At 42.5% G+C, this 13,257-nt stretch overlaps 1 protein-coding gene across 4 annotated transcripts in view; it reads right to left on the bottom strand.

The window, feature by feature from the left end:
* The window catches only part of wipi1 (WD repeat domain, phosphoinositide interacting 1), an 87,175-nt gene that overhangs the window by 60,253 nt on the left and 13,665 nt on the right, over positions 1-13,257 (bottom strand). Inside the window, exons 2-4 of one of the 4 annotated variants that reach the window (XM_028819140.2) lie at positions 12,833-12,915; positions 12,488-12,657; positions 3,142-3,238 (exon numbers count right to left, since the gene is read on the bottom strand). In XM_028819140.2, the coding sequence (XP_028674973.1) occupies positions 3,142-3,238; positions 12,488-12,657; positions 12,833-12,915 (350 nt within the window). Of the gene's footprint in view, positions 1-3,141; positions 3,239-12,487; positions 12,658-12,791; positions 12,916-13,257 lie in introns of those variants that run through there. The other 3 variants (XM_028819141.2, XM_028819142.2, XM_051936244.1) reach the window with 3 other exon arrangements.

Below are 13,257 nucleotides of genomic sequence, written 5' to 3'. Positions count from 1 at the left end.
CATCTACGGATGTAGTAGAACCAGAATTCAAGGCTAGTCATGGATGGTTCGACAGATTTAAGAAGCGATCAGGCATTCACTCTGTCGTAAGACATGGCGAGGCAGCAAGTGCAGACCAGAAGGCAGCTGGCGAGTTCATCACACGTTTCGCGCAGCTCATCGAGGCAGAATGTTACATCCCCCAGCAAGTTTTTAATTGCGACGAGACGGGGCTTTTTTGGAAGAAAATGCCCCGTAGGACATACATCACAGCAGAGGAGACGAAGATGCCAGGACATAAGCCGATGAAGGACCGCCTCACCCTTGCATTGTGTGCAAATGCTAGCGGTGACTTTAAAGTGAAGCCACTGCTAGTCTATCATTCAGAGAATCCTCGAGCCTTTAAGACTCACAGGATTCTTAAAGAAAAACTGCAAGTGATGTGGCGCGCCAATCCAAAGGCATGGGTTACGCGGCAGTTCATCGACTGGGTAAATCTCTGCTTTGGACCTGCGGTGAAGAAGTATCTTCAAGAAAACAAACTGCCTCTGCAAGCGTTACTCGTCCTCGACAATGCTCCAGCCCACCCGCTCGGTCTCCAAGACAACATCCGGGAAGAATATCAATTCATAAAAGTCCTCTACCTCCCACCCAACACGACTTCAATCCTGCAACCGATGGATCAGCAGGTCATTTCCAATTTCAAAAGCTCTACACGAAGCATCTGTTCAAACGATGCTTCGATGTGACAGAAAATACGGAGCTAACACTCCGAGAGTTCTGGAAAGAACATTTCAACATCGTGCAATGCCTACGCATGATTGACCTGGCGTGGAAAGAAGTGACCAGAAGAACACTGAATTCTGCATGGAAGAAGTTATGGCCTGATGCGGTTGCAGCGAGGGACTTTGAAGGATTTGGTCTTGATACCGAGACCGAGACCAACGTGCCCGACGTAGATCCAGTGCATGAAATCGTGTCCCTCGGCAAGTCGATGGGTCTGCAGGTTGACGAGGGTGATATCAACGAGCTTGTCGAGGAACATGAGGAGGAACTCTCAACACAGGAGTTGCTTGAGCTGCAGGACATGCAACGTACAGAGGCTCTGCAAGAGATCAACGGTAGTGAGGAGGAGGTCGAGACAGAGGAAATTTCGACAAGTGAAATTAAAGAAGTGCTGGGAATGTGGGAGAAGGTTACAAGTTTCATTGAAAAGAAACATCCAGAAAAAGTTGCAACTAGTCGTTCTGCAGCAAATTATGATGACACCTGCTTGGCTCACTTCCGTAAGCTTTTAAAAAGCAGGCAAAAGCAAACGTCGTTGCATAGGTATCTTTGTACTAAAACTGAAACTGCTATAAGTGAAGGTGCCGAAAGTGCAGCCAAAAAGGCAAAAACAGATGATTAGCATAAAAAAAAAATCATACGTACGTAATGTTAAGTGTTAGGCTAAGTTTAAAGTTAAGAAAGTTTATTTTTTTACAATTCATGTACGTACGTACAGTTAAGAAAGTGCAATTTTAGTTTTTTTTGATGTGAAGGTGCCGAAAATGCAGCCAGTCCTCCCTCCCTCCCTCCTCAGCAACTCTCCGTTATCTGCCGCCAAGGTAAGATTACATTTTCTTAAGTTGGTTTATCTTTTATTTAACTATATTTACTAATACAGTATTTTGATGTTTGTTTCTTATTTAAAAACATGTTTTTTTCCATTATGTATGATATTTTGGGGACTTTTTGGGAGGGCTGGAACGGATTAATCTCATTTCCATTATTTTAAATGGGGGAAAATTTGTTCGGTTTACGAGCAGATCGGGTTACGACCTCGGTTCTGGAACGGATTAAACTCGTAACCCGGGGTTCCACTGTATATATATATATATATATATATATATATATATATATATATATATATATACACACACATACACACACACACACACACACACACACACATATATACTGTGTGTGTGTGTGTGTGTGTGTGTGTGTGTGTGTGTGCTGAAAAAAAATGAAGTGAACACTTAATCATCACAGTCTAACACCAGGTCAGTGAAGCTTCAGGGATATCAATCTGTCCAGTTAGGAAGCATAAGAGATTGTGAATCAACTTCACCGATTTGGGACATCAGGTCCACTGGAGGGGCAACAGCAAGACAAGCCCCAAAAAGGGAATGGTTTTGCAGGTGGTGGCCACAGACAGTTTCTCTCTCCTTATCCTTCCTGACTGATTCTTCTCTAGTTTTGAGTTTTGTTAGTGTCCTTGTCACTACTGGTAGCATAAGGTGGTACCTGCAGCTAATTCAGGTTGCACAGGTAGTCCAGCTCCCCCAGGATGGCGCATTCATACGCGCCGTGTCTCCCAGCACAGCCTCAAGAGCAATTTGTGAACTGGCAGAATGCAAAAGTGATGTATTGGTAGTAGTGGCTCTTTGGCGAAGGAACTCCACTGGTATCTGGAAGGTTGCCAGCTCAAATCCCATTACTGCCAGAAGGCATCCTACTCTGTTGGCCCTTTGTACAAGGTCCTTAACCTGAAAATTGCTCCAGGGAGCTGTAGAAGTGCCAGCCCTGCACTCTGACTTCCAATGATCATGTGAAAAGACAATCTCCCCTCGAGCATTAAAGTGTATCAAATCAAAATCAAAAATATTTCATTAATGAACAATGTCACAGCTTTTAAAATACACCCATGTACCAACTGTCTCCCCACTGTGTGTGAGCACTTGGTAAAATAGAAATGTTGTAAATCAAAGTCTGGTTGTGTACTGATATGGACCGTCTGTTTAGGGCCCTTCTATGCGTCACACCACTAAATAGGAGACATCAACCTAGATATTTTATTTCAAATCACACTGACTTACAAACCTGTTGGACTGCTAACAGGAATACACCTTAACTTTACACAGGACATCCTGCCATTATGTGTAATCTACAACTCTTTGAAATGCCAATTAGATCTTACACAGAATAAGTAATCATGTGATGTCATCCCCTGAAAAACTAAACTAAGCTATCTGCAGCACAGAACACTATTATTTCTACAAAACGTCACTCTTTGAACATTTTCTAGAGAAGCTTAGCTCAACAGGCTTTATACAAACTCCTGTTGTTCAACATAAACACCAATTCGTATATTGACAGTTATAGTTTTTTGTAGCCTACCTGTGGGATTAGATGGAGTATTCAGGAGGGTTTTCAATAGTTTCATATCCTTTATGTTGTGTATGTAAATTGATTCCTCCAAACACACTATCAGCCTCTGAAAGGAAAAAAGAAAGCAAAAACTACTGTAAAACTCTTTCATGTGAGCCCCAAACACTACTGCCTTGTTTTATGATACAAATATTGTTTATAATATACTGTACATGTTATACTGGAGCTGAAAGTGTCCACCACTCTTGAATACTTAGATATGCTCATGAGAATGTAAACCTTTTGGGTATTGTGATGGTCTGGGATGGCTCCGAGCTCCCTTATCACTTCCATGAGCCTCTCAAACCCGTAACCATCAATAGTCACCAAGATGAGCCGAACAAATGAGGACACACACGTTTAGCAAGGGGATGGTGCAGAAGTGTCAGTGCTTTTATTACTACCAGTGTTCAAAAGTGTAGTTCTTCAAATTCCTCTTTAATAAATAAAAAATCCAATAAAACCAAAGTGTCCAGATGGGGTTAAAAGCAATAAATAAATTCCATAAAAACTAGATTAAAATCACAGGTAGGAAGCAGTCCTATAAAATCTCACAAGCCCTGGTGCATCCTTCTTAAAACCAACGTCTCTTCCGCTAACCTAGATAGGATCCTGCAGCCAGAGGGATGTCCTATCAACGGGCACAACCAACCCTTTGACTGGCTCGGGCACCTGCTGCCATCACAAGCTCCCAGCAGGGTGCCACACCGAGCCTCGCACTTTCAACTCCCACTGCCGTTCTTCGGCCTTGCGAGAGAGCCCACCTGGAGCAGTTGGTCACTCCTGTTCCCCAAATTGCTCAGCAGGAGTGAAACTCAGTCCCCTCTGAAGCAAAGGTCACATGCTCCTCTCCTGTAAGACTCTACCCAGCTGCCTGTCACCATTCTCTCATGCTAGCTCTCTTCTCCAGATCCTGCCTTCTTATTCACATCTTTTTAACCACTTTGCCTCTTTTCTGTCTTTCTGTCCCCTTCTCCACTCTGCAGGCTCCCCTTTTATCATGCCTGACTGGGTCCAGGTGTGATACACTGCTACTGTACCTCCGAGGTGAGAATAAGTCACCTGAATGATTCACTCTCCTTTGCACATGAATGCAGGATCAACCACGCACCCCAGTCATCAACGGAGCAAAGCGTGCTCGCATACAACAATGCCTGATCTGAGCCCGATTATTTATCTGCAAGATAGACCTCTCATCACAGGGACACATGGAAACAGGCCTGCCATATTGGTTCAATTTGAGGTTTGACTTAAAACTGACTGGCACTTATTTACACATCACACATTGACATAGGCTATATGAATATAAAATATCAATAGATTAGTAAATAGGCAGCACAGTGGCAATGGTAGCACTGCGGTCTCACAATACGGAGACCAGGGTTCACATTCCTGGGGCTCCCTATGTGGAGTTTTCATGTTCTCCTCGAGTTTGCGTGGGTTTCCCCCAAGTGCTCCAGCTTCCTCCTACAGTCCAAAGACATGCAAGTTAGGTGAATTGACATTGTTAAACATTGATGGATTAAAGACCAGAAGTCCACATGACTGTCATCATCAAGTTCTTCCATGAGAACCCTGTATACAATGAGGGCTGATCATTTATGTTAGGTACAATACCTAGAGGGGGTTGGGTGGTCTCGTGGCCTCGGAACCCCTGCAGATTTTATTTTTTTCTCCAGCCGTCTGGAGTTTTTTTGCTTTTTCTGTCCTACCTGGCCATCGGACCTTACTTTTATTCTATGTTAATTAAATGTTCCCTTATTTTAATTCTTATTTATTTTGTCATTTTTTTATCTTTCTTCATCATGTAAAGCACTTTGAGCTGCATTATTTGTATGAAAATGTGCTATATACATAAATGTTGTTGTTGTTAAAAAAAATTGGCCCATGTGTGCATGCATACATGCAAACCCCGTCATGGATTGGTGCCCAGTCCAGGAATTGCTCCTGCCTTGCACCTGATGCTTGAGATATGCTCCAGTTTTTCTGCAACCCTGCCCTGAGATAAAAAGGTTAAGAACATGGATGGAGTAGTGGAGTAGCTTATAGTAAACATCCACCCAGTCATCCAATTTTGGATCTGTCTGATAAGCTTCTAAGTTTTGATGGGGCTACAGCAGAAGCGTCGGATGCAAGACAGAAAACAACACTGTACTAGGCATCAGCTGGAAGCTACCAATTATATAATAATGTATTTAAACATCCTTTATTCAGCACACACATCTGACATTTTTGGAGTTCAAATAGAGGTTTAAATCACCTGTGGGATAAAAAGCTTTGAAACAAGTGACAAGGTGCTTCGAGGAGATGGGTGTAGCCACAAAATGTAGCACATAACATAAAAGCTTTAAGTGTTACTACAACAAAACCAAAACAAAGATCCATAAAGTTATCACCAGCTTTTTCAGTCACCACTATTAGTTTATTGTTTAGACTCATCAACTTCAACTTTACATCACATGAACAGAGAATTTCTAATTTGCATGTTGAAAGAACATTTTGATTTCTATACATAAAATTTCCCTTTGACCTGGAATTGAATGGGGGCACCATGCATGAATACTAAAAAGGGTAACACAGGAAGATGGTGCTATAAAAACTTTATGCCCAACAGCCATACTACATGCAATTCAGATTATGCACCTGAAGCTAAACATGTTCTGGCCTGGCCAGTACTTGGATGGGAAACCAACCAGGAATAAAAGCTTGGGTTGCTGCTGTGAGACCAGCAGGGAGTGCTTACCCCGAGAACTGAATGTGTACCCTAGTACCCAATTGCAGTGATTGGGACAGTGGGGTGTAAAAATGGCACTGTGCTTTAGAAGAGACATAAAACTGAGGTCCTCTCTCTCTCTGGACATAAAAGATGCCTGGGCATCCTTTGGAAAGAGAAAGTGTATCCTGATGTCCTGGCTAAACTGCCCACCACGGCCTGGTCATTCTGGCCCCCTAATCATCCATTGTCTCTAACTGGCTAACTACCTCTCACCCCTTCACCACCTAGCAGCTGATGTAGGGTGAACATAGTGGCACCAAATGGCTGCTACACATAAATAATGGTTGAACTGGCGTCCCACTCACTATAAAAACCACTCTGAGTAGTAAGAGAAGCACTATATAAATATAAGGAATTATTATTATTATTATATTGAAGTGCTCCAAACTGAATGACACCAACCATGGACTAGGTATCATTTATATCTGTCAAGGACAAAGGGAAACACGACCAGGCCACAGCGGAGTTCTAGACCTGTTAAAAGTGTTGGAGGCGCTGAACAGAAAAAAAAAGTTTGTTTATTGCAGTGTGGATTTGAAAATGTGCGACAAGATTTAGTGGGGATGGTGAAAGAGACTAGTGTTTCCACTCATGCAGGACATGGGGTTGATGAGCTTGTTTTTACAAAACAGTTGGAAGAAACAGACTACAGATTGAAATGTAGGGTTAAAGAAGTCATTCCATAAAGGACTGATGAATATAATCTTCAATTGTGCCTCACGACTTGGCTGAAGTGATGACTAAAGTAAGATTTGGACAGACAGTTGCTAACGATGCCCTAGTTTCAACAGGGACATACAATTTTGCTGTGTGCAGTGAACTGAACAGACAAATGGGAGCCATTAATGTTGCTTCCGAGCGACTTCTAAGGGATTAGATTTTGCTAAACAGGATTTTGGAGCCTGGTCATGCAATGGGAATGGTTGTGTATAACAAAATATTTAAGAAGGAAGCGCCCGTAAGCTTTGATTAATATTGTTACACTGCCAGTGGAGCTTACATCCAGCAGAGTTTCAGGTTTGCCACAATGTTAATTTGACATCTAACTGTAATTAACAACAGCACGTGAATGGAATGTGGCGATGACAAAACTGCTGTCTTCATTCACCCTGCTTAAGCTAGAATGTCCAGCCTTCTATTCAGCAACACAATGCACTTTAATGGATGGTATGCAGGGACTGACATCCCTGCCAGGATGGTCTCCCTTCCATTGCCTAGCCGGACGACGCAGGTGGTAAATGGGCACAATAGCTAGGAGGGTGGCAGAAGATGTCAGCACAAAAATTGGCATGCTGCCGTCTGGCAGGGTTAGACCAAAGAACAATACCTGGCCAGGAGGCCAGTGTGACAGAAGGACATGAGGAGATAGCCTGCAGTCCTGATAGGGTCCCCCAGATATTCTAGATGGCAGCACATCTGGGTCAGGAATCTCATACGGACATTCACAGGGCTGTTGGGTTCCATGGAGGCAGCCAGCAGAAGCTGCTGGGATTAATGATCAAAACTTTGTGGGGCTTCCATTTGACCTGGAAGTACTTCCAATGAGCTATGCCCTAGCACTGGAACTACTTCAAGGCCCAATATAAAAGAGGCCACTCCACACCTAACTCCAATTCACCTGGATGAGGCGGAGGATGGACAAAGCTCACCTGGGAGGTGTGGAGGAGAGAAAAAAAGAGGGAATTGTATTGTGCTGTATTGCATTCATTCCACTTTTGGAACCTTTGTGTAAGGTATTGGTGAAAATAATCCTTTTATTATACTGGGACTTTGCAGTGCTGTCTGGGTATTGGGGTGCTACAATGCCCCTATTGGTCACAGCACATAATAATCTTAGCCCACAATACAACAGAATGCCTAAGGAAGTAGTAGGATGCCTCTCTCACTGACAAAACCAATGTAATCAGGACAGAAAAACAGGTGGAGACATTGCTGTGAAGGACAGAGGCATTAGGTTTACCAGGAAAATCAAGGCCTGGCTCTTCTAGCCTGGTCTGCTACCAAGACTGGTTTGGCTACTGACAATTTATGAAATAACAATGATAGCAGTCGAAGGAATCAGCAGACGCGACCGTTGCACTGGTTGAAAGTATGCTGAACCTATGCTTGGGGAGATAATGGCTTGGAACCACCCATCTACAGCAATCAGGAAAGCAGACCAAAAGCAAACGAGAGATGTGATCCAAGCTGAGGTCCGAGGCCTAGAGGAGGAAGGGCAAATGGCAAGGGCCACAGAACTGAGATCACAAGGAGCCTGGAAGAAGTGGAGCCTACCAAAATGGAAGATTACATGGCCAGAACTTTGGAGGATGAAGCACTTCCATATTTCTTTCCTGCTCCGATCAGTATACCCCTGCCAACACCAACTAAAGGACAGGAGGAGAATGAGGGAGGACCCACTGTGTAGGCTATGCAGGGGGAGAGAGGCACACTGGCACATATACTGATGGGGTGCAAGATTGCATTTAGCCAGGGAATATATATATGTCACCCATGGCAAGGTTCTGGTAGATATTTCAGAGCAGGACAGACAGAGCAAGCATCCAATCCACATTAATATAGGTTCATCTATCCAGTTCTTGGAGGAAGATGGCTTCTTCCCTTCTGTGATGAAGACCAAGAAGAGTCTTTTGCTGCTGGCCCAATCATGGGAGATGAGGGTGGACATGAGCAGGGAGATACATTTTCCAAAGGTCGTTCAAACAGCTCTAAGGCTTGATATAATCATATGGTCAGAGGAGGCAAAGAGAATCATCTTGATAGAAATGACTGTTCCGTGGGAAGATGGATGTGAAGAGGCCTGAGAGAGGAGGCCCACCAAGTATCAGGATTTGGTCCAACAATGCAGGGACAAAGGGTATCATGTCTGACTATTTATAGTCAAGGTAGGTTACAGGGGTTTCCTGGCATAATCGATGTAGAAGATGTTCATAGCCCTGGGAATAAAATGGAAAGTAGCAGCTTGCAGTTTGTGGTGGGCAGCAGAAAGAACTTCCTGTTGGCTCTGGAGTAGGTGGTAGGAGATGAGCTGGAAGCCAAGAGAAGAGGGGCAGTCACTTGCCACCACACCAACTGGAGGATGTTGTGGTTTTGGGTTGAAACAGTCAATGAAAGTTGGGTGCCACTGGATGACAACATCTCCTGTCTGAAGGTGTCAGTCACAAGAGGTTTGGACACTAGATATATTCAATAGCATATTACGATTCAAGCTTCACAATATCCCTATGAAATGAAACTTTCATAAAAGAAATGTAATGCATGTAAGAATTCTAGTGAACTTTGTACATGTGACAATAATGACCCTATAAAAGCTGTAATGTTACTGCACTACAAAAGCATCCAAGTTTAATTGTTTTTTGTTGCTTTACAAGTGGCGGCACGGTGGCGCAGTGGTAGCACTGCTGCCTCGCAGTAAGGAGACCCGGGTTCGCTTCCCGGGTCCTCCCTGTGTGGAGTTTGCATGTTCTCCCCGTGTCTGCGTGGGTTTCCTCTGGGCCTCTCCGGTTTCCTCCCACAGTCCAAAGACATGCAGGTTAGGTGGATTGGCGATTCTAAATTGTCCCTAGTGTGTGCTTGGTGTGTTTGTGTGTGTCCTGCGGTGGGTTGGCACCCTGCCCGGGATTGGTTCCTGCCTTGTGCCCTGTGTTGGCTGGGATTGGCTCCAGCAGACCCCCGTGACCCTGTGTTCGGATTCAGCGGGTTGGATAATGGATGGATGGATGCTTTACAAGTTAACATCAAACATTGCTCCAACAGTAACTGTTACATGTATTTCTTGCTTGACTTTCTGCTGGTCCTTTTACTTTCCTACTTAATTACTGACCCCATTAGCTATGGGTCCTCACTGGATCGACAACAAACTTAACCAATATTTTAAGAAAAGTGAGAATAATGACACCTCAGACTTCTCTACTATACATCCAATGCACTGGAAATATGGCTGCTTTCTCGCTCTACCATGCTGGAGAACTGCAGTTAACAGCAATGCAAGATCCACTGCTGCGTAATCCTCCTTGCTATAACTTACCCCTATTATTGAATCAATACCATGTGAAAGTTGTGTTGATCTCTCAATCACTCATTCTTACATCCATGGTACATGACACCTGCAGTAACTGCAGCCTCCTGCTCTCAGTGGCATGAGTGTATCATGAGAACTGTTCTAATATGATAGGTTGGAAGTTTAGCAGTCTCAAATGATTTGAAAACAGGTCTGTGGATGTACTTGTGCATCTATGAAACAATGTTGAAATTCACCATACTTGCCTGAAGATGCGACACATTAAATTATGTGTGAGCGCGTGAAAACACTTAATTTGCGATCTCTGCCCACTTTCTCATACAGTGATATTTTTGTTGTGGGCTGACATAATTATACAGAGAGTAAAAGGCAGTTTTGTCAAACCTTAGTTCTACTTCTTAAAATCACTTCTAAATGTTTCAACAAAAGTGTTTTTTGTTTGACTTTCAGTCATGTGGTAAATGTCATACAATACAAAATATTAGGCAGTGTTTCGTATTGGTGGTATTTTGTACGGCACAAATTTAATGCAATGAAATTTGGTCTCATACCTAGGTACAACACAAATACATGTGCAGTGCTCTCCAGAATGTTTGGGACAAAGGCACTTTTTTCCCCCCCTTGATTTACCCCTCTGCTCAACAGTTTAAGGTTTACAAATCAAACATTTCAGAATTGATTGAAGTGCACATTGCACACGTTAATGTAAGGGTATTTGAATGCGTTTCAGTCACAGCATATAGAAATTACAACACTTTTTTATACATGATCCACCCATTTCAGGGAACCATGATGTTTGAAACAACTGGTGACACAGGTATGTCTCATTGCTTCTTTAGTGAGGCATAAGATACCTGGGCTTGCTTCAACCTACAAGTGTCTGGAATACGATTAAGAAGGGAGAATGCACTGGTGATCACAACAGGACTGGTAGGCCAAGGAAGACCTCCACTGCTGATGACAGAAGAATCCTCACTATGGTAAAGAAAAAGTCCCAGCACCAGTCTAACAAATTAGAAAACATCTTCTGGAGGTAGATGTGGGTGTGTCAGAGAAGACTATCCGCTGAAGACTTCATGAACAAAAATACAAAGGTCACACTGCAAGATACAAACCACTGTTTAGCCAGATTACAATTTGTGAAAAAGGACTTAAAAGAGCCTGCACAATTGTTGAAAAAGATCTTGTGGACAATTGAAACAAAGATGAACCTGTATTAGAGTGATGACAAGAGCAAAAAGTGTGCAGAAGAAAAGGAAATGGCCAAAATCCAAAGCACACCACCTCATCTGTTAAACATGGTGCTGGGGGTGTTATGGCTTGGGCATGTACGGTTGCAACAGGCCCTGGCACATTTATCTTCATTCATGATAGAACTGCTAACGGCAGTCGCACAATGAGTACAGAGGTGTAGAGAAACATCTGATCTGCACAAATTCTAGTAAATGCTTCTAAACTCACCAGACGGCACTTCATCCTACAACAAGATAATGATCCAAACATACTGTTAAGGCAACACAGGAGTTTTTCAAAGCTAAAAACTGGAAGATTTTTGAGTACCCAAGCTAGTCACCCAATTTAAATCCAATTGAGGAGTCGTTAAAAATGCTAAAGAGAAAACTTAAGGGTACAGCCCCCTGAAACAAGCAGGAGTTGAAGATGGCTGCATTAGAGACTTGGCAGAGCATCACCAGAGAAGTTCCTCAGCACCTGGTGATGCATGCATGTAAGGGATATTCGTCAAAGTCCTAAATAGGACTGCTTTAATAGACTTGCCATTGAAATGTAACAAACATTACAGGGAACTGAAATTGCGGGGAACACGTAGAAAAATGTAATTTCTATATGTCTTGATTGAAATGTGCATGCAAATACCTTTAAATTAAAGTCTGCAATGTGCAGACTTTAATCACATCTGAACTGTTTGATTTGTAATTTTAAACTGTGCAGCAGGGGGGTGAATCAATGAAAAATTTGTCTGTCTGAAACATTACAGAGGGCAATGTACATACGTTTATGGAATAGAGCGGCAAATACATGAACTCTAATTAATGTGTTATATAGTAGACGGCACAGCTCTGCCCTGTATACAACACCAGCAACAACAAAACGAAGTGAATTTGTAGCATTTAAGCAACACTTGAGTCAAGAACACTTTCTCCTTCTGAAACCTCTGATTAGTTATGTAAAATTCTAAATTCAAAACAAGAAGGGCTGCTATATAAATTACAATTGTTTGACATATCTAACACCAAAGCCCAGTATATCCTGAGAATTCAAGGAAGAATTCAAATTAAAACTAAGGTAACCAAATAAGCCCTCAGGAGGAAGAAAAGAAAAATCACAATCAAAACACCAAAAAAGGATGAGTGTTAAACCAACTGGTTTTCAGTGTGGACTGTTCTGCAGACATACTGTGCACCTTCTTCTAATAAAAACTACAAATACTTTCTAATGTGTAGTGATCTGTACCATTCACTTGGCATTTTTTGCAAAAGAGCAGATGAAAGGCCACAAACCTGACGGTTTAAGCGCACAGCCAAGATGTTGTTAGAGTAACTGTAGTTGCAGATTTCAGTTCCCTTCTTGAAATGATAAACATTCATCCTTCGAGGCATGGCAAGGCTCACCACCACTACCAAACTGCTGGAGAACAGGCGCTCCACAATATACACATCTGGACTTTCTGCTAAGGAAAAATGCACAGCCAGTCAGTGGTAGAGAAGGACACTTTTTCCATTCACTAAATGTTTCTTATGTCACTTCGTTAATTTTAGAATGTGAAACTTTTAACACTTCAGTGCAGACAGAAGAGCTGCTCACCGTCCTCTTAGGAAGTGAAGCTCAATGTACAGCACACTTACTGCTGTCATGGATGTTCTCCAGCTTCTCCACTGACGTTACAGAAAACAGTCTGTAGCCATTTGTTGTCCCAATGGCGAGAGACCTAAAGAAGAGAAGAGACCATAGGGAAAATTATCAAGGTTTCAGAAACATTCATGAATACAGCAGCCAGGTAGATCACCAAGTACGACATCAAGTGGGAAGTCAAAGCTGGCCATTATGATGATGGCTTGATACATTTCATTCATACCTAATTTAATAAAGAAACATTCCAATCCTTCAGGCCATCCCTACAGCTTAAATTACCCGAGTTTAATTAGATTAAATTTTCAAAAGGCAAAAAAAATTAAACATGTAACATAAAACTCTAACCTACAGCAATTACTTTTTGCATTCTAGCCAACATGCCTAATGCTGAACAGAAAATAAATGTGTTTTATTGTGT

The sequence above is a fragment of the Erpetoichthys calabaricus genome, chromosome 14 (assembly GCF_900747795.2).
Source record: "Erpetoichthys calabaricus chromosome 14, fErpCal1.3, whole genome shotgun sequence".
NCBI lineage: Eukaryota > Metazoa > Chordata > Cladistia > Polypteriformes > Polypteridae > Erpetoichthys > Erpetoichthys calabaricus.
The sequence above is the reverse complement of the archived record's forward strand: the minus strand, read 5'-3'. Positions and strand labels throughout refer to the sequence as shown.